The sequence below is a fragment of the Sceloporus occidentalis genome, unplaced genomic scaffold (genome assembly GCF_023333645.1).
Source record: "Sceloporus occidentalis isolate IW3139 unplaced genomic scaffold, rSceOcc1.0.p SCAF_1, whole genome shotgun sequence".
In the NCBI taxonomy this organism is placed as follows: domain Eukaryota; kingdom Metazoa; phylum Chordata; class Lepidosauria; order Squamata; family Phrynosomatidae; genus Sceloporus; species Sceloporus occidentalis.
The window spans coordinates 197,685,944-197,710,218 of NW_028316981.1; the positions used below are offsets into that span (position 1 = coordinate 197,685,944).

A 24,275-nucleotide genomic window follows, 5' to 3' on the forward strand; every position below is an offset into this window, starting at 1 on the left:
ACGCCCCGCCCCCTTTCTCGCGACCCAAGCGTCTCCCTCCCATTACAATAGGACTAAAGAGAAGGAGGGGCGGGGCTTTCGGCGAGAACGCCCACCCAATCAGCGACCAATGAGGGAAGAAGAGTATCATGCGGTGGTGGGATCAGGCAGTGAGTTAGACAGCTATGTAGGGAACGTTGCTCAAGATGGAGGGCAGGGGTCCTTTTTAACCCGCGCCAAAATTCAAATGGAAGGAGGAACGGAAGAGAAGGAGAGCCTCGTCGTGGTCTCCCTTCAGGCTCTCCTCCCGCGGAGCAGGAAAGGCGGAAGTTAGCTCGCTCCGGAGCTCGGGAACCGGATCCTCCTCAGTCCCATGCGGCGGCTTTGATTCAAAGCGAGGTAGAAGATTGTGAACCAGAGCATGGTGTGACACAGGCTTCCAAAACTCAGGCTCATATATGTATATGTGTGTGTACGTTATATATATATATATATATATATATATATATATATATATATATATAGCGTAAAATATATAAGTAACATATAGCTATATAAATACAAATACATATATATGCATATTTCTGTATGTGTATTTGCATATATGTGTGTGTACATTATATATATATATATATGCATACATTCACGTAGAACGTATATTTAAGTAACATAAGTATGCAATTATATATATGCAAGTTTATATATGTGTGCATATATGTGTATATATATATATACATATATATATATAACATAAGTAACAAGCATGCTAATATATGTACATATATATACATGTATGTGTGTGTGTATATATATGTATTTATATATATATATATATAAAATAGCATAAGCATACAAATATATATATATATATATATATATATGCATACGTTAGATATGTGTGTATGTATATATGTATATATATATATCCATATAATATATAAGTAACAAGTATATAAATATGTATATGCATATATATGTATGTGTGCGTATATATATATATATGTTTGTGTGTATATACACACACATACTGCATAATATATAAGTAACATATAAGTATACAAATATGTGCATATGTGTGTGTATATATATATATAATGTATACACACACACACACACACATATATATATATATACATGCATATGTGTGTGCGTGTGTGTGTGTACTTGTTATGTGGGAATTTGGTGGCCTAAGCCCAAAAGTTGACCTCAGATTTGCTCCCTGGTGTGAAGCGTTTCCACAACTTGCTTTGATGCTTCCTAAAGGCTGCATCTGCACTGGAGAAATAATCCAGTTTGACACCACTTTTTAATTGCAGTGTTTCAATGATGCAGAATTGTGGGATTTGTTGTGGCACCAGAGCTCTCTGACAGAGAAGGCTTAAATGCCTCATGAAGCTAATATTCTCAAATGTCCATAGCACTGAGCCGTGGCAGCTACACCGCAGAAATGATCCGGTTTGAGACTGCTTTAACTGCCCTGGCTCCATGCTATGGAATTCTGGGATCTGTGAGGCATTTAGCCTTCATTGTGAGAGTGCTCTGGTGCCACAACAAACTACAATTTCCTGGATCCCATAGCACTGAGTCATGGCAGTTAAAGTGATGTCAAGCTGGATTATTTCTACAGTGTGGATGTTGTAGGGAACTGAATGAAATGATCCTGCAAAGATTTTTAAAAGGGGGGGGGGGGGGTTAAAGCCAAAACACCTGAATTTGGAACACAAAAACCCTTTCAAAAGCACTAAAAGAAAATGAATTGGTGGCACATCACTGTCGGCACTTAGCCAAAGCTGAGTAACAATGGAATTGGTTAAAAAGATTGGATTTGTGAAAGGGCTGTGTAAGATATAACATTTTGGCTGAGCTTTTTGAATTCACAACACAAAAATAAGAACAGCTACAGCATTACACCAGTGTGGTGTAATGGTCTGAGCGTTGGCCTAGGGCAGTGGGAGACCAGGGCTGGAATCCTGGCTCAGCCATAGAAACCCACTGGGAGCCATGACCGAGTCACACTCTCTCAGCCTCAGAGGAAGGCAATGGCAAACCTGCTCCGAACAAATCTTGCCAAGAAAACCCTATGAAGGAACCCTTTCTGAAGAAACAGGCCAAGGAAACCCTATGATAGCGTCGCCTTAGGGTCGCCATAAGTCAGAAAGGATTTGGAGGCACACAATAACACTGTCTTTCTCTAGTTAAAAAAAAAACTTGTGAAGATAAATACAGATGGTTAGAAATATATTTGTTCCACCTTCTGGTTGTATTTGTGTGTGATGTGATTGCAGTAAGATGTCCATTTTTGCCTCATCCCAACACTGTAATGCACACTACTGCAACCCAACACTGACGGTCTATTTTTCTCCAGCCCTTCTTCCCAATATCAATGCTGCAAAAACAAACAAACAAAAAACCTTCCAGGTGGAGAGAAAACATGAAAAAGGAGGGCTGTACTCCAATGAAAAGACTTTGTAAAAAAGGAGCTTCTTTGCCAGAGGCTTTGTGAACTGAGGCATACTGGAGGACAGGGTTCGAATCCCTGCTTGGCCATGAAATCCACTGGGTTGCCTTGGGCAAGTCACATTCTCTCAGCTTCATAGGATGGTAATGGCAAACCTCCTCTGAAGAAACTTGCCATGAAAACTGTGATTGGTTTGGCTTAGGGTCACCATAGGTTTGAAACCAAATTAAGGCACACAACAACAGCAAACTGATATTTTTATTCCTGTATGTGAGTGTAATCGCAGGCTAAAAGCCTAAGAAAGTAAAAAGATCTTTCCGCAGTGCCTAAAAGATGTTAATGTTAGCCTGTTCCAATAAAAGCAAAAAGATCTACACCTATTAAAAGACTACCATTTATACCAGTATTTCCAGACTGTAGCCCACTTCACAGAGGGACAGAATAAGCAAAGGTGGAGAGAAGGTAGAACTGTATCTACCTGTGGATCTCTTTAAGTGATATTTAATAGTTGACCTAGGGTTTCCAGTGTCCCATGGTTTAGTAAATGCAATGACAAAATGACAGACACTTCACTTTGCCCTAAACTGTACTGCTGGAATGAAGAAAGTTTGAGCAGGCCTGTGTGTGGATGGACTGAAAGGTGTATTCTCTCATTCTTGTTACCGCATTCAAAAATCTTTTGTTCTAAGTGTCTGTGTTATGCACCAGGCTCCATTTGGCCTAAATTTTACTAGAGGTGTAGTAGGAAAAAAAGTACAACTGAAGTCTGTACCCAGGTCACAAGTCATTCAAAGCTTCAAAACGTAATGCCAGCATGTTGAACTAAGCTTTCGGTATGTGCGGTCGGCCTTGCTTTATCCACAGATTCTTTATTTACGGATTCAAGCATCCATGGCTTGAAAATATTCCAAAAAAGTATAAATTCCAAAAAAGCAAACCTTGATTTGGCATTTTATATAAGGGACACCATTTTGCTATGCCATTATATTTAATGGGACTTGAGCATCCACGGATTTTGTTATCCATGGGGTGGGGGTCCTGGAATCAGATCTCAGTGGATAGCAAGGTCCCACTGTATTATCTCTAGCTACAGTCCAGCAAATGTTTGTAGCGCTACGTCCCAGTACAGAACTAACAGAATTTCTGGTCTTTTAACTGAACTCAATGGAGCTTTGTTTATTTGTATTTTCATTCGCTTGCCAGGAGATGTGAGGCTTTCCTGTGCATTGCTACTATAAAATAAGGTCCACTGAGCTTCATAATACAGTACTTAATCTCAAATCACTGATTGTAACATTTTATCTGCCATTTGCTTCATTCTTCCCAATGGTGTTTTATGAAGCATGAACATTTGTTAACCACAGAATTACAAACTGCACATATTCTTTCATAGGTTGGACCTAGATTTGCTTGGAATTATCAGGAAGACCAGCTGAAATGTATATCAAATCAATTGTCCTTGAGGGGTTCAAATCTTATGCTCAACGAACAGAAGTTAATGACTTTGACCCATTGTTCAATGCCATTACTGGCTTAAATGGAAGTGGCAAGTCAAATATTCTGGACTCCATCTGTTTCTTGCTGGGCATCACCAATCTGTCACAAGTGAGTATATATGTTTTAGATATGTCCTACCACCTGCTGCATGTAATAGCCATAGTCCTACCTTGTATAACCCCACTGAAATGAATGGACTTGTTAGTCCCAACTAACCTGTCCCTTATTTCATAGGGTCTGTTTTAGCTAGAACTAGCATTGGTTTTAGCTGACTGACTCATTCTATGTCCCATCACAAAGCGTTCTGTGATGTTGTTCATTGTAAAAATCTGAAATAAGTACTAGAAAATTGTAGCCATACTTTGGCCAAGATTCATATTTTTCAACACGAATGTGTAATTTCAGCAGAAAACTGCTGGTCGCATGGGTAGCACTGAAAGGGAATAAATGTCATTAACCTGTCATTGTTACTAATGCCTTGAGGTACTTTTGGCCAATTCAATGCCTCTTTCCATTTGGTAGGACCAAATAATCACTTGTCTTACAAGAGTGATACAGTGATAAATGAAATAAGTATGGTAATCTTACCATGCAGTCTGGAAGCAAAACAGGCAGCTTATGTGATGTTGATTTGGTGTAATATTTGTTGATGTGGTGGTAACACATCTGGAAGGAGACTGGCTTATAAGATGGCAGAAACAGGATTCAAATTGCTATCTTTATTTGCACTTGTCACTGTGCAAACAGATTATGGACCGCCAGCTTAACACCATATAAATGTAAATTGAATTCATATACCAATGTGCAAGAATACCTGTTCCAGTAATGGAGTAATACTTGTCCCTAGACTGTCCCTTTTTTTTCTCGATAACCCTGCCAAAATGGTGACTGGAATAGATGCAACTGCATACAAGAAAAAGAAGGTATTTGGAAGCATGGGGAGGAGAGGGAGGAATTGAAATTGACCTGATATAGTGAAAGCAAAACTACGTTGCAAGGAAAAGTAGTTTTCTTCTTACTGATAGGGTTCTAGACCAGTGATGGTGAACCTTTTAGTGACTGAGTGCCCAAACTCAAAGGCGTTCTTGCACTGGGTCTTACCCAGGGGGGGACTTCCCCAGCGACAGCTAAAGGCCTGGGAGCGTAGGGAGAAGCGAAGGAACAGGCAGCACCTCCTCTTTCTTCCCACCCTCCCAGGCATTCAGCTACCTCCCTGGAGACAGCTAAAGGCACAGGAGGGTGGAGAAAGCAGAGGAACAGGCAACACCTGTTCCTCCTCTTCTCCTGCCCTTCCATCTCTCCACATGTCCTCAGAAATGGGTTCATATGCCAGAGAGGGCATGCATGCCATAGGTTGGCCACCATGGCTCTAGACTGTGCAACAGCAATTCTTGTAATGTCAGGAACTGGGCCATGCAGATTGTTCCTTGCATTGCTAAGCAGTTTTATAGAAATCTTTCTGAGCAATAAAATTTCCTATGGGAACAACCCTTTAAAATATATTTTGTTAAATTTTCAGGTACGAGCTTCCAACCTACAAGATCTTGTATACAAAAATGGCCAGGCGGGGATTACTAAGGCTACTGTCTCAATCACCTTTGATAATTTTGATAAGAAGCAGAGTCCACTAGGATTTGAGAATCATGATGAGATTACAGTTACAAGACAGGTGAGCCACTGTTGGGTTCTAGATATTGTATAGTCTCACTTCACTGTGCAAATAGAAACATTCAAAATGTGCGTTAACTCATGTTACTCTTGGGAATACAGACGACACATCTCACTGCATGTGCTAAGTAGTCTACTTGCCTGAGCCGCTAGGAAAGGTAATGTGTTGGTACATAATAACTCTTCTTTCTTCTTTCCTTCAGGTGGTAATAGGAGGTAGAAATAAATATCTTATCAATGGTGTGAATGCAAACAATACTAGAGTACAGGATCTTTTCTGCTCTATTGGATTGAATGTCAATAATCCTCACTTTCTTATTATGCAGGTACAGTATGTGTGTCTATAATCTAGTCCCTGTCCTTTCTCTTTGTAATGTGCTCTATGTTGCATTAGTTGTTTTAGATTATGAATCTGCAGGCAGGAAGTTAAACTGCTATCCTGTCCACGCATATGGCTGGGAATATGGGCTCCATACAGACTGCCAAAATAAAGCTGCTTTGGGTCACTTTGGAGGTATGCTGTTTAAATGATGCATGCATCCTAAGAGCCCAGAAGCTATGCCAAAACCATGCTGCAGTCCTTAGTACTGGATCATGGTTTTGGCACAGCTTCTAGACTCTTAGGACACATGCATCATTTAAACAGCATACCTTCAAAGTGACCCAAAGCAGCTTTATTTTGGCCTGTCTGTATGGGGCCATGGCTCACTAAATTCATTGGCACTGTTGTGAGTCAGTAAGCACAGGATTGTGCTTTGTATCTTCCAAACCCTTTGTAGCCAGCCTCCTTAGGTTTTCTATAAATAAAGGTGATGTCTTGCATGTGAATTTGAATGCTTTCAAAGTACACCTGTTCATAAACATTCTTTAGTTCTTTTAGCTAGAATCTGGATATTTGGCGGCTGAAATTGCAAATAAATATATGAAAATATAAGTGGAACTGAATTGATTGAATAAAGAGTTATAAATAGACACCTACTCAAGTGTTAAATAGATGTTTTTAAAAGCACATTGGTTTTGGGTCGGGTATTAAAGGTCTGAAGTCAATAGTTTGTCTCTGAAACTTTACATTTATTTCTGAAATGGCTTGACCGTACTGCACCTGGTTAAAGCAACATTTCACAGTTTTATTTATGCTTACCTTTCAGTACTAGCTGTGTTACACGCAGGGTTTTCAAATATCTACTAATCAGTAATGCTTGATTCTCCCTGTAGAAAAAAATCTACCTATAATAAAATAAGGATTAGTTAATGGCCGTTTGATTGTTGCAGTAGTCTGTGTAATATTGCTTAAGTTAGCAAAGATGATGCCAAGCCTATTTCATAAATGCAGGGTCAGCAACAAATTACTAAACTCAAACCTTTAATGATTGACCTGAAGGGAATGTGCTTTCCAAAACATCCATCCCCTTTCTTTTTGTTAAACTCTGCCCCCCAGTTTCTGAACATTAGCTCCGTCCAGGATTGCCCCTGTTTGTTCACTTCATAAACATGCATTGATCTGTGCTCACCACTGATGCATTCAGATTAACTATATGCATGGTGCTGTGGGTGGGGATCTAGTTCCAGCACTGATATTATGACACAGCCACCACAACCCCCTTTGAAAACTACAAAACAACAGAAGAATATGGTGTTTTTTCCTGAGCTCCAAAATCCACATTGTGATAATACTTCCAACCAAAATGACCCCCCAAAACTCCAAAAGCTTTGTCAGATGAAAGGGTTACAAAAAGCAGGTGAGGAAAATGGGAACAGGGAGATGATTTCATCTCAAAGATGTGTGGTCTGCATGCTGTGTTGAGTTCTTATGGGTGGAACTAAATACATACTTTCATACAGAGCTGCCTAGATATTAAATGTCATTCAGAATTGCCCCTAGATGTGCTGCCTGAGAACAAGAAAGATAAAGCCAAAAATAGCAGTAAACTTAGATTCTCTGTTTTCAGAAATATTGAAAAAATTGATCATCCCCTTAAACTCAGAATTGTGTCTATTCAGCATAAAACTCATAGGCATCTTTGCAGAAAGAGAGAGAGCAGAAATTCCTTAGACAGTTTCTCTGTCAAGATAGGCAAAGTATGGCTTCTTAGGGCTGTTTCTGCAGTTCCCAAAGGGTTTCCAGACTCCTTAAACTAGGGGAAGAGGTGTCCTAAAAAGGCCAATAGCGCACCCCAGTTGCACACCTTAGAAAGGTGATATTGTCCATTTTAGTCCAGAACCCCAAAGCAGGCTTTTGGAGTACTGTTGGCCATTTGGGGGCAGCAAAATCCTTCCTCTTCATGTGTCCCAGAGTCCCATAGGTGGAGTCAATGTGGCAGTTGTCCATTCTTGATCTATATACTGTAACATAAAGGCTGGAGATTATAGTTTCAGGATCAGGTGAAGCAATTTGATAGAAGGAATTCTCCATAGACCCAATATGGATTTTGGAATTTGTCTTACTGGTAGATGTCTACTAGTGCACCTTGCAGTCACCTGTTGACTTATGGTGACCCCATGAACTCCTTAGGGTTTTTTGCCTTCCTCCAAAATATAACCTGCAGAAACTCCTTGGTAATCTCCCATTCAAGTACTAGCCAGGGCTGACCCTTCTTAGCTTCAAAGAACAGACAGGATCTTGTGCATTTAGGATATGTACATGTACCTTAGTATTTTCCTGAGCTATTTTCTTTCCAAATCACTCTGGGATGCTAGGGAAATGAATCATTTACTTTTACTTAAATTAATAAGAGACTGTTGACTAATGGGTTTTCCCCCCTTAACTTTTAGGGGCGCATTACCAAAGTTCTCAATATGAAGCCTCCAGAGGTAAGCATTATTTTTATGTCCATGATACTTCAAAAAAAAAAACACCCCTAATTGAGCTGAGATTAAAGTATGTGGTGTTCTTGTAGATTTTGGCTATGATTGAAGAAGCTGCTGGCACAAGGATGTATGAGTGCAAGAAAATAGCTGCCCAGAAGACAATAGAGAAAAAAGAAGCAAAGCTTAAAGAAATTTGCACGGTACTAGAACTTTGTAATTATTTTGTTTTGTTTCACTGCTGTTGCTTTTCAGGAATAGGACAGCTGATAAAGTTCATTAAAGCATATTTGATAGTTTAAGCAGAATGAAAGAGATGTTGATACTGACTCTTATACATCACTTCCAGTCTTAAGGACTTCTTTGTTCCTTGCTTTGTGTATACATGTGTGCTTTCAAGTTGCCTGTCAAGTTATGGCAACCCTATGAGTTTCATAGCATTTTCTTAGGCAAGGAATACTCAGAATGCCATTATCTTCCTCTAAAATTTAGCCTATAGCACCTGATGTTCTTTGGTAGTCTCCCATCCAAGTACTGCCCAGACTTGACCCTGCTTAGCTTCCAAGATCCCTGGTATCCTTAGAGTATTTAGGATGTCTTATTTTTTAATTTTACATTTTTATTAATGTCAACCTGACAATGCCATCCACTTAAAGTATGATGAAAACATTTGGGAAAACAGAAAATAAAATGTTCTGGGGTTTATTTTACAGATTTTGGAAGAAGAAATCACACCCACTTTGCAGAAACTGAAAGAGGTAATTCTGATTTAAACTACAAATGTTTTGCTTTGCAATCCTTTTCAAGTTGATTCAGAAACGATTAACATCTAAGATCTCAGCCTATGTCTGTCTTTTCTCTCACAGTCTTGACTTTTTAAAATATTCTTTTAAAATTTGATGTGAACTTGTGATCATACAGGTTTTAACTTGCTACAACAACTGCCTTAGTGTTTTGAATAAGGCTGAGTTCCAAAGCTTGTAAAAGTTACTTTTTAGACTGTAACTCTTAGAATCCTCAGACAGTGCAGCCACTGTTTTTGGGGTGTTTGGGAACTAATCCAAAATCTTTGGTCTTGACTATTAATTTTCTTGTTCCTGTCATTTAATTTTTATAAGCAGACAGATTAGTATTAGACTGGGCAGGAGATGGCTGCTGGATGCTATAGAATGGGATTTGGACAGCCATTCCTTGAAGTGAATTATGAAACAGCATAAACAGGAAATGGTGCAAGTACTATGTGATTTTACTGTTTCTGATATTCAGTGATATACACCACTCTGGAACCAATTTAAGTGAAGGACGGAATACATTTCTTTTAAATGAGTAGCTCACAATATCATTTAACTTGAACTCTGTTTCTCTTATGCCTTTTTAATGGGCAAAATAGATTTTGATGTATGTACTTCATTTCTCTTACTTTTGAGAGGAAGTCAGATGGGCCCATATGCTGGAGGAATATTTTCTCAGTCAATAATCTGACTGAGTTTTCCTATGAAATTAATACTGATAATCACTGGCCATGCGTTGTGTTATTATTACTATACTGGGCAAAATTATGTGTGTGGAATCCCACACATGCCATGGGACTTCCCTTGCTTCATTTTCAGCCCTACATGCCCTTCCAAAATCTGCTCTGGAGTTCCTTTTGTTCTTTTAAAGCAAAGTGGGAGGGGGGAATCATCTCCCCATTGTCCTGCTGAGGGAAGCTGATCTGTTGGTAGGTGTGCTGAATTAATAAATCCCATTGTTTCATCTTAGCTTGGATTGATGTCTTATCATATTGGTTGTCTTGTCCAGGAACGATCCTCCTATTTGGAATACCAAAAGGTTATGCGAGAGATAGAACATCTGAGTCGTCTCTATATTGCATATCAGTTTGGGTTAGCTGAAGAAACCAAAGCACATTCTGCTGATGTGCTAAAGGAAATGGAAGACAATATTTCAAAATGTCAAGAAAAGATAACCGAGAATGAGAAGGCGGCAAAGGAACTCAGCAAAGAAATATCAGAAATGGAAAAGAAAAGGGATCAAGTAAGACCTGTTAAGCTGTTCTTGAAATTTGCTGATGCAGGGAATTAAAAATCAATTTTCTTTTATGGAATATGTACTATCTATTTGATTCCATTTCACTGATAATTACGTTAGTTAATTTTAAGCAGTAAGTAATTCAGCAGTATATGAGTTCTTGACTTTAGGGCAACCAATAGCTAGCTACATTCTAATCTTAGAAATACAGTCAGCCCTCCCTGTGTGTAGATTCTGCATATGGATTCAACCAACCACAGTTTGAATTTTTTAAAAAAAATATATCCAAAAAGCAAATTTTGGTTTTGCCATTTTATACAAGGAACACCATTTTATGTATGTAAGGGGACTTCAGCATCCACAGCTTTTGGTATCCACATGGGATCCTGGAACCAAACCCCAGATATCAAGGGCCCACTGTAAATAAAAATAACTGAACAGCTGTAGTAGAGGTTATAATTTGAGACCACCAAACACACTCTGTTTCAAGAACCCTGAATGAAGGAGGCCGAGGTAGGCTAAGCTCTTATAGAGGATCTCCCCAAAAATCAGTCTTCTAAGCTGACAATTTGCCCAAATCAGTGATCCTAACAGTATGGCTTTTAGTTAAGCTGTTCCTGGAAAGTAAATTATACTATAGCATTTGCAAAATAAAACTTCAAACAAGTTTCTCGTCTCTGCCTCAGCTGGCATAGAGATATCTAATGAGCTGTGCTGTTAATAACAAACAAGATGATTCTTTATCATTGTTCCTGAAGGTATTTGGGGACTCTTCTCAAGGGCAGATTCCCGAAACACAGTTTATTATCCCTCCCTTCCTCTCCACTTTCTGGTGGTGTCACTTTTCTGTGAGACATGTTAAGTGGACTGACACTTTTCAGACACACTTGCAAATATATAGAAGGCTTGGCTAACACTTGGTATATTTGTAGGAATTTGGTGGTGTGCTTCATTCACTTGAAGAAGCTCTTGCTGAAGTTCAGAGAACTGATACCAAAGTGCAAAGTACACTGGATATCAAAAAGCAAAACTTGGAAAGTGAAGAAAAAAGGCACAAAGAGCTGGTGAAATGCATGCAAGAGGTAAGTGGGGGTACATTTTCTGTTAAATTACATACTCTTTTCCACACAACTATGCTTAGGCTGCTTCAAAATTAAGAATACAGTACTATTAGGCAATATGCCTTCCCACTACAATCCATGATCTAAATCTGATTCAAAGACATAGCTTTGTTAATCTGGAAAAATCAGTATGCAAAGGGATCTTGTAGCACCTTTGAGACTAACTGAGAGAGAGAAGTTGGTAGCATGAGCTTTTGTAGACTTGAGTCTACTTCCCCTGATGCATGGAATGGAGTGCAAAGTCCAGGAACAAACCTGTGTAAGCAAGCTGTGTAAGAATGTCCATAGAAATGTAAAATTTGTGGGTGTTGAGATGAGGTGACAAATTCAGTTTTAACAATGCGATGGTCATTGGGAGATAAGGCAGGAGGAAAGATGTTGCCTAAAACCAAGGGGAGTAGGCATGAATGAGTATTGGAATGTAGTGTGGGAACTAGAAAGGAGATGTGATAACCTGGCTAAAAGCACCCTCATTAGGCAGGGGTGTTAGCCAATGCTATAATATCTATAGTGTGCCAGGAAATCCTATATTGGTAGACTAGAGTAGAGCCAATAAATCAATCAGACTGACCTATGTTGACTCACCACTAAACAATTGATTCAATAGGTTAACTCTAGTTGAGATTTGCCAACAAGATTCCAGCCCATGTTCATTATGTACAATATCACAACCTGCTATTGAATATTCCCCCAGTTTCAAAACTCAGTCTTAATGCACAAGGAATTGCTGTGTTTGGCCCCTAGGCAGCTGTCAGCATATTCTGCTATTCAGCTCCAAAGGTGGAGTAGAGAATAAGGTTTCACACACAGTCACTGCAATGAAGCCAGGAACCAGAAATCCAAACCTGATCTACTCAGAGGCAAGTCCCACTGAATTCAACAGAGTTCATATGCTTGCTTGAGACTAGGTCCAACTGAACATATTGGGGCTTAATTCTGCATAGAGATGTCCAAGAGTACTTTGAAGTGGAGGTGCAGGCTCTAACAACAAAGACTGTGTTTTGACTACCAAACCTCTTGCATGCACAGAACAAATTGTTCAGTTCTTTCTCTCCAGACTAGTAGTAGAGCTGAACTATAAAGATTATTGGGTATTGCTGCACGTTAGGCTGGGAAAGTCTTATTTTAAAACAACAACAAAAGGATTTGCTACTGGCCTTTGTAGACTAGGTTCAGCTTTGTGGCTTTGTGTTCACCTGGGCTGCTTAAATTTATGTCAAATTGTTTTGTCTTCCAATTCTATGATTCTATGATGCTTTAATTTATATAAAATGTCTTCCTGTAGGATTCTAAAGCTGTAGTCTCAAAGGAAAAAGAAGTGAAGAAGATAACAGATGCACTGAGTGCTCTTCGTGAAGCCAGTAATAAAGACACTGAGGCCTTGGCTGCTGCACAGCAGCATTTCAATGCTGTGTCAGCTGGTCTGTCAAGTAGTGAAGATGGAGAAGACGCCACTCTTGCTGGACAGATGATGGCCTGCAAGAATGATATAAGCAAGGCACAAACAGAAGCTAAACAAGTAAGCATCTGTACTTACCTCTCTTTGTACATGAGTATTCCTATGTCATCCTGAAAGTTTGTGTAGGAATGCCACTAAAGAGAGCAGGAATGAGGCGATAAAAGCACAAGCAGCAGTAAGAAGTATGTCAGGACAAGGAACCAATGAAAGACAGCTCCTTCTATATCAACTGAAAAATTTATCTCTTTCCCAAGGGCCAACTCCTACTCCCGTCTTTAATTTCACTTCCCAAAATTAACTTTCTCCCTTTCATTTTAATGAACAATGCAAAATGAATTCTTTCTTTAAAAAACTGAAAGAGGATATACTGTAGTGTTAATATTTTAGATGTTTCATGTTCCAATGTGGATAATGTTTTAGTCAGCATATCTGGAAAAACATCAACTCTTAATCTAAGTCTTTTGTTCTGGACTTGCTTTGGGTTTTATTACGATCTGCTATGAGAGTTTATTACAGTTCAAGTCTTAGGCATGTTCTGGTTTCCCTTTGTAGGCAGAGATGAAGCTGAAACATGCTCAGCAGGAGCTCAAGACCAAACAAGCTGAAGTGAAGAAAATGGATAGTGGATATAAGAAAGACCAAGATGATTTTGAAGCAGTCAAAAAGCAGAAAGAGAAACTTGAAAATGAAATGAAGAAGCTGAACTATGAAGGTATGCTCAAGTCTTCTCAGTTGAAACAATAGATAAAGAGCGAAGGGAGGAGAGAGGGAAATGTCCAATTAACAATTAGTAAGCCGCTCTGATAGCCTTTTGGCTGAAAAGCAGGGTATAAGTAAATAAATAATAATAATAATTATTATTATTATTATTATTATTGAGAAAAACGTGTAGAGATATAAAGATAATACACTAATTGCACAAAGCTACTAAAACAGGAGGCTGCTCAGCATTGCTCGGCTGCCATTGCCTCCACCTCCTTCCAGTGGTCCAAACAAATATGAATATTTTTATGCAATAAGAGTATAATATCCACCTTTTAAGAAACAGATAATGTTGAAACAAATGTGACCAAGTGCAGAAATGTATGATGCCCATAATATATATTTAGAACAGGGGTGGGTAACTGGGAAGGGGGAGGAGACCCGTGTTCTCCCCCAGTTGACTGTATTGCATTTTAGTGTGCCAGAAATGATGTCATGTCACTTCTAGCTATGAGGCCTATTTACCCTAAAGGTACTAAATCCTGTCTGATCTTGGGAGATGAGCAGGAGCAGCCCTGTTTAGTACTTGGATGGGAAACTCAACAAATACCAGGTGCTGTAGGCTGTATTTCAGAGGAAGGAACTGATCAAACAAACCATCTCTGAATATTCTTTGCCTAAGAAAATGCTATCAAATTCATGAGTCACTATAAGTTGACAGGCGATTTGAAGACACATAACATACTGAAATTTAAGATGGGGAGGTATAGACACACAGACACTCAGACATGGTATTCTTGAACAATATGGTCTAAGTTAAGCAAGACAGGAGACAAACTTTTAATGCAGGCATGCTGATGTGGTATGTATATGAACAAGTGCATGTGGTAATAGAAAAACAGGACTGGTATCACATGTTTAAAATGGGTATGGTTCAGTTTAAAGTGGAGCCTAGTTATTTCTGGCACCTAAATCAAAGTTGTTACCAGCTTCACACATTTTGTGGAAGTTCTATATGAGCTGTGTGTTTGTGTCCATGCTGAAACCTTGTAAACAGTAAGCCGAGGATTTCTATGTGTTGGCTATTCCAGATAAAAAAGAAGAAAACCTTTTAGAAAAACAAAGGGAGTTGTCTCGTGTAGTTAACCGCTTGAGAGAATCCTATGAAGTTTTAATGACCAAGTTCCCCAATCTGCGTTTTGAGTACAGGTAAGGCTATGGAACAATCTGTTCAGTAAAAACAAACTTCCCAAGACCTATTGCCCCACCAACATAGTCAATGGCCAGGATGGAAATTAATCATGAATATTCTGGACTACAGATGGTAGAGCAGGCTTGGGCAACAGGGGCAAATGTGGGGGGCATTTATTTTTTACTATTCGAAGTCTCCAGGGACATCACAAATTGCAAAAAATGAAAAGCTGGGGGTGGGGTACTGACAGTGACCCTATCTCCACTTCTGTTTTTGGAAGACTGCTAGTTTATGATAAACAACGCAGGTGGGTCTGCAACCTATTTAAAAGGCGAATTATCATGCCTGGAGACCTTTTTGTTTAAGAAATAGTGGGGTTTAGATGGGTCAAGGACTGCAAAACCCCCACACTCTCCCATCCCTGAGGTAGAAGAAGGCTGCATTATAAGGCCTTCTGTTGAAACAAGGAAGTGGAGGAAAATCCATTAGCTATTCATTTTGGCAGGGCTGTACTTAGCAGTAGTGGAATTTCTAACTATGTTAATTTGTTTTAAGGGATCCAGAAAGAAACTGGAACCCAGATCATGTCAAGGGGCTTGTGGCGTCTCTGATTACTGTGAAAGATGTCTCTACGGCAACAGCACTAGAAGTGGTTGCTGGTGGTCGACTGTACAATGTGGTGGTGGACACAGAGGTATGTTCTTCATAGATTTAGTTAATTAAAAGAGAAATATGCAGCTTGTTAAGGACATTCCACACTTTAGGTAGCAGCAAGCTAAGGTTGGACCACCTTTATAGTATAGTTCATTGTCTTTAGTCTCCAGATGTTATGAACTTCAACTCCCAGAGGTTCCAGCCAGCTTGATCAGTGGTCGGAAATTCTGGAAACTGAAACCTCAAACATCCGGAAGACCAAAGTTCAAAAACCACTGGTGTAGGTGACACTTATTTGTAATCAGTCCTAGCTCTTGTGGCTTTGCCTATGTATCATGCACCGATTTGCAAATGTGTATTATTTAATCATGCATTATGTTTTTACCAGAACTTGGAGAAATAATTGGTTTTTTGGTTTTTGTTTAAACTTTGGAAAAATAACTCTTCCAAAACTCTGGATTTTAGGTGTGCACACAAGAAGGTAATGTTGTTAATCTTGATAATTACCATGTGTGTGCATATATTAGCCTGGTTAGAACTAGCCTTTATGTTTTAACCAATCTGAAGCTTTTAACCTCTCAGAAGGCATTTTATATTACTACAGTACAACCTATTATTTTAAAACCAGTTATGAATTAAAGCTATTAGCATGTAAGTAAAGCAATTTCTGACCTTTGTTCCTTTGTTTATTAGGTTACTGGCAAAAAATTGCTAGAAAAGGGTGAACTGAAGCGTCGCTACACCATTATTCCATTGAACAAAATCTCAGCGAAATGCATCGGGAAAGAAGCTGTCAGAGTGGCCAAATCCTTGGTATGCACTGTGTGGACAACTGTCTTGATGATTAATTTTCTTATGTAGAGTTTGCATTTTTTTTTTTTTTGTTGGTTTGTTTGTTTGCTTTTTTTGGTTAGGTTTCTTCTTACTTTAAAGTTACAATGCCTCTATTGCAGGCTGTATAAGTGGCTTACAGTGGTTACGTTGAGATTGGGGCTGCTGCCACACTACAAAATTAATGCAGTTTGACATCATGGCTCCTTCCTGTGGAATCCTGGCAGTTGTAGTTTGTTTTGCCACCAGAGCCCTGTGATAGCAAAGGCTAAACAAAACTGCACACCCCGAAATTCCATAGCACTGAGCAGTTAAAGTGGTGTCAAACCATTAATTCTGTAGAGTAGATGCAGCCAGGGATTGCATAACTGGCTAGCATGCTGTTTTTCCTCCATCTTGCCGTTTTCCATGCCATCTGCTCCAAAGGGTATCCCAGACTTGTTGACAAGGTTTTGTGGGGACGTTTGTGCCTGCAGCTCAGGAAAGAGAGTCACCATTCCTCTGATGGAAATAGTTCTGTCGGTATAATAACTGCATTGGATTCAGCCATTTAACTCAGTGGTTCCCAACTTTTTCTATGCCCCATAACTCAGAAAATGTTAGATTAATGTTTGCACCCCCTACAAAAATAATATCACAATTGAAGAAGTCTAATTTCTAATGTTTGAACCACAAATTGAACCACATACATTCCTGGAAGCATATCCAGGAATAACTATGTTAGCCATTTAGCAAAGTACAATAACATCCAACATCCACAAAACAGTGATACCTTTATTGGAGCAACCAAAATGCATGTATGCAACAATATACATGTTGCAAGCTTTCAGTGCACCACTGGCTTCTTCCTCAGGCAAGATGTTAAAAATCATAGAGGAGAAAGAAAGAAAAATGGCAATGTTAGACATAGGCCTGCATTTTGACAAGATGTTATGGAGGTTGTCCTTAGTTAAGATGGTATGTAGGGCTACAACAACCACAGCATTGCAATAAAATGCAGACCTGTGAATATCATCATCACTTTTTAATTTCTTCCCTTGTATGATTTTTAACACCTTTACCTGATGAAAAAGTCAGTAGAGCTTCCAAAGCATGCAACACATATATTGTGCATCTTGATTGGTCCAATAAAGGTATCACTGTTTTCTGGATTTTGGGTGTCATATACAATACTGTGAGTGAAGAAATTGAACTTTTAAAAAAGCACTTTTAACTCAGTGTTTAAATTGCAAATCTTAACTGAGCAATTAGATTCTAATTTATTCAGAAACTAATGAGTGATGATTTGTGACTCTGCACTCCCCTTGAAATTCCATCTCGCAGTATCTGAGAATGCAGGCATCCCATGTTGGGAACCCCTGCTTTAACTGAACAATAGGTTGTGGAGAGATCATGGGACAACTACTCTAATCCAAAGAGTATGCTGGTGAATGCTGCCATGAAAGCGGGGGGCACTGTAGTCCCCAAAAAATAACATTTCCAAGCTCAGTACTGATCCAGTATGACTAACTGAAATCATGCTTTGATTTGGGGAAGTAAATCTTTTGAGTCTGGCTCTATTGTCACTATCCTTCTTAAAACCTCAATACAGTGTTAATGTTTTTCTTTTGAACTTTAGGTTGGTGATAACAATGTCCATGTAGCCCTCAGCCTGGTGGGTTATGAGTCTGAAATTCAAAAGGCCATGGAATATGTCTTTGGGGGTACATTGGTTTGCGACAACATGGATAATGCCAAGAAAGTTACTTTTGATAAAAGAGTTATGACCAAAACTGTCACTCTTGGTGGAGACACATTTGATCCTCAAGGCACTCTCAGCGGAGGTAACTGCTACCTTTCATGTTTCATTTTTCCTTTCTTATTACATAGTTTGGGCTAAAACTAATTGTTCTATGCAGAATAAATTAGTTAAAATGAATAGTACCAGTGATGTCAAAGCTAAATTAAATCTCATTTATTTCAATGGATCACCTGTGGGTAGGATTAAAATCTTATTTAGCCTTTTATGTCCTTTATTAAAAAAAAGTTATCTTTCTGTGCTCTGCTAAACTGGACGACTTATACTACTGACGTGCTGAAGCCCACACTTCTAATTTCATGCTATTTATGTCACAGGGCAGAGTGGTGGTCCATAGTTGAAATCTCTTATGCTTATGTTATAGGCTACAAGTGAATTTATGTATTATAGTTGTGATAACTGTGACCATCAGTTGCTTATATAACACAACCATCACTGAACAGACAGGTCTATTGACCTGATATCACTCTGCTTTTCAAGCAGTCCAATGTGTAGTCATAGCTATGGAATAGCCAGCCAGTTTTGATTGTCTTACATAAAGCTTCATTTAAGTAACTATGACTGTCTCTTTTGTTCCATGAGCCAGGTGCCAGATCACAATCTGCATCAGTTTTATCCAAGCTTCAGGAGGTGAAAGAGGTGCAAGAAGAATTAAAAGCAAAGGAGGCAGAACTACAGACGATAGGAAAGGAACTAGCAAGTCTGCAGGGCACTGCTGAAAAGTAAGTATTGGCTGATTTTGCATTGTATTTGAACATAGCAGTAGAAAGGAATTTCATTGGAAGACAGTGTGAAGCCCTGGCATGAAAAACCAAATCCTGGAAAAATTACCTTTTGGGACTAATCCCCCAGCCAGTATTGGGCAGTGGTCAAACCACCTGGGACCTTATGGGAGTTTTAAAACTAAAAAAAAGTAGCTTCACATTGGAACTTCTTTTCTGTGGGAAAATCTGTAAATAGAAGAAAGAATAGCTTAACCTTTTGGAGGTACTGTATTATGGAAGCTGTCTGAAGTAGTAATACCTCTGCAATAATTAAAGAGACCGCAGTTGTACAACAACTGCACTACAAAAACACTAAAATGATCACAAGATAGTTGTTCTTTTTCTAAGAATTCTAAATAGATAACGCTGAATAGAAAATATTGCTAGTATCCACTCATCTTGTTTTTAAAGGAACAAATATGGTTGTGTTCAAGTGTATTTTTAAATTATTACTTTTATTAAGGTATCGTCACTTGAAGCAGCAGTGGGAGATGAAATCTGAAGAAGGCGAACTATTGCAAACCAAGTTGCAGCAAAGTGCCTACCACAAACAGCAGGAAGAGTTAGATACACTGAAAAAAACCATTGGTGAGAAGAAACAATGGCCATGGTTATAACTGACTGTGTTTACTACTGTAGTTGGTTGGAGTCTGTAAACATGGAGAGGGTTTGAATGAACATTTTTTTAATAATTTTTGGAAAGTAAGCAGTAAAATTGAATTCAAGTGCTTATTGGGAATTTTGTCTCTTTATGATGACATCCAATTATGGATTGTCATGTAATATAACACTTCCCCAAAGAGAATCTTTCTCCTAAATCTCCAGTTGCTTTTTACATTGTGAGCTCAACTGATGTACCACAGTCTTTCCTAACCTAGTGCTCGCCAGATGTTTGGGTTACAACTTGCCTCATGCCTGACCATTAGTTGTAATACAAGAATGCCCAGCCAATGTTAGGTTGCGTCAGGCTGACAAGCATTGTAGTAATGACAGGAATATGGGGAAAGATGTGGCCATACTATTCAGGTGGGCCCATCCTGTCAGCAGCCATCATAATGCAATGACTGCCAGGACTGCACAGTTAAAGCCCTTGATGGCTGTTGATGTCCACGGAAGGCTGATAACATCTGCCCAAGTAGGAGCACTGAGCCACCATGCACCTATATTCCAGCTTCCAACAAGTGATTCCTACCAATATGGATAATGCCTTTCCATACAACAGCTATATGCTACCATAAATACTTGCATGGAAAGTCACAATAGGCATGATGCCATCTTATCTATTAAGATCTTGTTAGGCCACTTCTCACCCAGGGCAGGTTACAGTATCAATCTTCCCCAACATAGTGTCTCCCAAATGTGTTGGACTACAGCTCCCACCATCCCCAGCTAATAAGGCCAATGACTGTGGTATGTTGGTTTTGGTTGATGTGAATTGTGTTCCAGCACATGTAGAAGCTACCAGGTTGGAGAAAGCTGCATGAATAAAACAATGGTCATATTTACCTACTACAAGAATTAGCTATTTAAATTGAAAGTGATTAAGGATTATACAGTGTAAACTTGTTTCCTTCAAAGGTAATACACTTCATTGTCTCTCCATGTTTTTTTTTTTTTTTGGGGGGGGGGGTACTGTGGAAGGATTATGTTTAAAAATAATTACTGCAGTGGTTTTTTTCCACTATATAAAACTCTGAAATAATTCCATTCTGTTTCAGAGGAGAGCGAAGAGACTTTGAAGAAAACAAAAGAGGTACAAAAGAAAGCAGAGGAAAAACTCAAAGTGCTGGAACACAAAATGAAGAATGCTGAAGCAGAAAGAGAGAAAGAGTTGAAAAATGCCCAGCAGAAGCTAGATGGAGCCAAGAAAAAGGCTGATGCTTCCAGCAAAAAGATGAAAGAAAAGGAGCAGGTGAAATGCCTTTATAGCAATATAATAATTCCAAAAATTGGTGAGCTCAGAAGAGAAGTAAGCTGGATTGATGCCTGAATGTTTATTTTATTTATACAGAGTTTTCATGCTGAAGGTTGTTGAAACTTTTGATTGTTGCCAAACTAACAATGTGACAGTTTAGGGTGCTTAAGGAGAAGGGATGCTAGTTCTTTTTGGGTATTTCTGTTAACATTTTGTACCTCTCTAGACATCAACAATAAACCATGGCTTTGGGTTCAAGAGCTTCCTCCTCTTCACTCTGTCACGAAGAGGAAATTGTAAGCTTCTGTTGTTGTTTTGTTGTTTGTCTTAACAAGCTGGTTTATTTAAATAATGACACCTTTGAAACAAGCCCGTTTCCAATACAGTGGTTATGAAGTGGATGTGTTTCAGGAAACCATTATTTTGAGATTATCTGATATAAAGCAAGATGTAAATATATTAATGTAGGGAGGGAGGAAGTGTGACCACAGTTTAGGATTATCTTAAAACCACGGCATAGAATCACTTGCAGCAAGACAATTTTGTTATAGGTACTCGGGAACTCCTTAGCAGACATTTTGATATAGAAGTTTTTCCGTGAAGATAGAAAGTATGAAAACCAGTGTTCTCTGAGAAGCTAGTGTCTATTATTCCTGTGGTGCGAGGAGGGACACATGCAGAGTAGGTTATACTTATCACTCAGAGAAAGACAGACAGGAAAATCGCATGATCAGCATTGCTGGCTAATGAATTTCCTCTAGATCCTTTGTTTCCCTTTCCTTCTGAAACTCATTCTAATCACAGCTAATGTTTGGAGCACATTCATTCCTTCTCTTTCTGTCTCCTGTTCCCTTTTATTCCTTTATATTTCCATGAGATTAGCATGGTGTAGTGATTTGAGTATAGGACTTGGATTCTGGAGAGATTGCAGTTTAATTCTCTGCTCAGCCATGGAAACCCATTGGATGGCCTTGGCCACGTTACACACTCTCAGCCCCAGAAAAACCCATGATAGAATCACCATAAGTCAGAAATGACTTAAAGGCACACAGCAACAACAGCAAAACACCCGTACAGCTCAATCCTATGACATAAGCCACATACGATTCAGTGCTGTTTTCTCCTAAGTTGCTGTGTATCAAATTGCTTCTCTAATATTTATTGGCTTTTGTTTGTTCATTCAGGAAGTTGAAGCTTTGGTGTTAGAACTGGAAGAACTAAAACGCGAACAGACCTCTTATGAGCAACAGATTGAGGCTGTGAATGAAGCTATTAAATCATTCCAAGAACAGATTGAGGTTATATCTGCAGAAGTAGCAAAGAACAAGGTTAGTTTTGCCATTCTGCTTTACTGGAAAACATACTCTGTCCCCATACCCAACATGTTTTGCCTGGAACTCTCAACAGCCTACCAGTCATTCAAGATAATTGATGCTCCTCCTTGGCAACCAGCTTTTGTTGCTTTGAGAAAAGGGTTTGAGGTCATGGTCCAGGCAAGCTCCTTGTTCTTAAAGGAGTTTGCTGCTAGACAGTCTGCACCCCACTATTTGTCTCTAGATTTGCAACTGGAAGGACAGGATTTGCCCCTCAAAGGACCAGAACCTATCAGTTTGTAATTCGTACTCTTTTTCTTTTCCTTTTACATCTGAATATGATTTCCTTGTATTTAAATATTTAATTTAAGTTAATGCTCAATTAATGCTAACCTAATCTGGAGTATATGGTTTCATTTGCTGTTCAGGAAAACGTGAAGAAAGCTCAAGATGAACTGGCTAAGCAAAAAGCAGTGGTGATGGCCCAGGATAAAGCAATTAAAGCAAAATCCACCGAGGTTGTAAAGTACAAAGAACAAAACAATGAATCACAACTGAAGATTAAAGAATTAGAACACAATATCAGTAAACACAAGCGGGAGGCTTCTGATGCTTCTGCAAAGGTACTGTATCACTATATCTCATTCCTCAATAGCAATTTCCTACTCCTATAATTAAAAGGTCATTTTTAAAAAACACTAGATTCCAGCCCTCTGTATCCACAGACTCTGAATTCATGGATTCAGCCACCCACAGCTTGAAAATGTAGTTTTAAAAAATCCGTAAAACAAATCTTGATTTTGACATTTTATATAAAGGACCCCATTTTGCTACACCATTGTATATAATGAGACTAGAGCATCTGTAAGTTTTGGTATCCATGGGAGGTCCTGAAACCAAACTTCAGGGAATACCAAGAGTCCATTATATCAATAAGTCAGACTACATAGAGAACTGTGCTGTGACTACAACCACTCTTGGTCTCCTTTACTTATAAAAATCTGTTACCTGGCTGTTTCCCTGAGAAATGTAAAATTAAAGGAAACATCCATAGCACCAAAACACGCTTCTCTTCCTAACATTCTCCTTCCATACCTTAGAGTAAGTATGGCTACTATTTTACTGCTACTTTCTTTTTTTTAAATACCTGTAGCCCAGGTTTTTTAAAAAAAACAAATTGGGAAATCACTGCCTCAGCATAATTAAATCTCTGTATCAGAGGTATCCCTGGTTCTCTCTCTGTTACAGTTTCCCAGAACAAAGAGTGCTCATCTGTGAATTCTGTCTGGTCAAGGGAGAGCAGGACCTTGTCATAGGAGAGCAGTGGGCATTTTATAGCCCTCCATATATGTTGTACTGCAAGTCCAGTATTCCCTTCCTTTTGGCTATGTTGGTTAGGATTTGCAATCCAATAGACTTGGAGGGCCACATAATTCCAACTCCTACCTACCCAGAAAAAGTACCGTATTTTCCGGCGTATAAGACGACTGGGCGTATAAGACAACCCCCAACTTTTCCAGTTAAAATATAGAGTTTGGGATATACTCGCCGTATAAGACTACCCCTCTCCCAACACACATCAAATAAAAATTTAAAAAACATCAGATTTGATTTCAATATGGTAATTTAAATTCAAATGCTTATGACATGCAGGTACTTAGCAGGAAACCTTGTTGTATACAAAGCCTGCTTGGATTGGTCAGCTCTCCCTGCCTGCCCAGCCCTCCCTGTCTCCAAGACTCTCAGAGCAGTAGCTGCTTACATACGATCGTCACATATGGTGGGGATGCGGCCGCAGCTGTTTTTGAGCTCCCCCCACCATATGCGGCAACTGCAGATTCTCCAGTCCAGCTCGGAAGTTTCAGCACCTGCCCTATAATATGACACCCAGCGTATAAGACGACCCCCGACTTTTGAGAAGATTTTCCTGGGTTAAAAAGTAGTCTTATACGCCAGAAAATACAGTAGTTGATATGGCCTCCTTATATCCTTGTCTTCCCTTGGGCAGGCAGTATTCACAGATGGATAATGGTTTCTGTGCAACAGTGACAACATTTCAGAGATTCGCCTTTTTCTCTTGGTTCTAGTGCC

General features: G+C 39.1%; 1 protein-coding gene across 4 annotated transcripts in view; it reads left to right on the forward strand.

The window, feature by feature from the left end:
• The first annotated feature begins 201 nt into the window (after positions 1 to 201).
• LOC149323200 (structural maintenance of chromosomes protein 2-like) overlaps positions 202 to 24,275 on the forward strand; it is a 31,034-nt gene continuing 6,960 nt past the window's right edge. Inside the window, exons 1-20 of one of the 4 annotated variants that reach the window (XM_089488299.1) lie at positions 202 to 403; positions 3,831 to 4,042; positions 5,454 to 5,603; positions 5,806 to 5,928; positions 8,375 to 8,413; positions 8,500 to 8,610; positions 9,121 to 9,165; positions 10,208 to 10,441; positions 11,368 to 11,517; positions 12,842 to 13,075; positions 13,568 to 13,727; positions 14,809 to 14,926; positions 15,465 to 15,603; positions 16,257 to 16,376; positions 18,013 to 18,217; positions 18,779 to 18,914; positions 19,420 to 19,544; positions 20,675 to 20,868; positions 22,056 to 22,199; positions 22,613 to 22,807. In XM_089488299.1, the coding sequence (XP_089344425.1) occupies positions 3,875 to 4,042; positions 5,454 to 5,603; positions 5,806 to 5,928; positions 8,375 to 8,413; positions 8,500 to 8,610; positions 9,121 to 9,165; positions 10,208 to 10,441; positions 11,368 to 11,517; positions 12,842 to 13,075; positions 13,568 to 13,727; positions 14,809 to 14,926; positions 15,465 to 15,603; positions 16,257 to 16,376; positions 18,013 to 18,217; positions 18,779 to 18,914; positions 19,420 to 19,544; positions 20,675 to 20,868; positions 22,056 to 22,199; positions 22,613 to 22,807 (2,790 nt within the window). In that variant the 5' untranslated portion in view covers positions 202 to 403; positions 3,831 to 3,874. The remainder of the gene's footprint in view (positions 404 to 3,830; positions 4,043 to 5,453; positions 5,604 to 5,805; positions 5,929 to 8,374; positions 8,414 to 8,499; positions 8,611 to 9,120; positions 9,166 to 10,207; positions 10,442 to 11,367; positions 11,518 to 12,841; positions 13,076 to 13,567; positions 13,728 to 14,808; positions 14,927 to 15,464; positions 15,604 to 16,256; positions 16,377 to 18,012; positions 18,218 to 18,778; positions 18,915 to 19,419; positions 19,545 to 20,674; positions 20,869 to 22,055; positions 22,200 to 22,612; positions 22,808 to 24,275) is intronic. The other 3 variants (XM_089488291.1, XM_089488306.1, XM_089488314.1) reach the window with 3 other exon arrangements.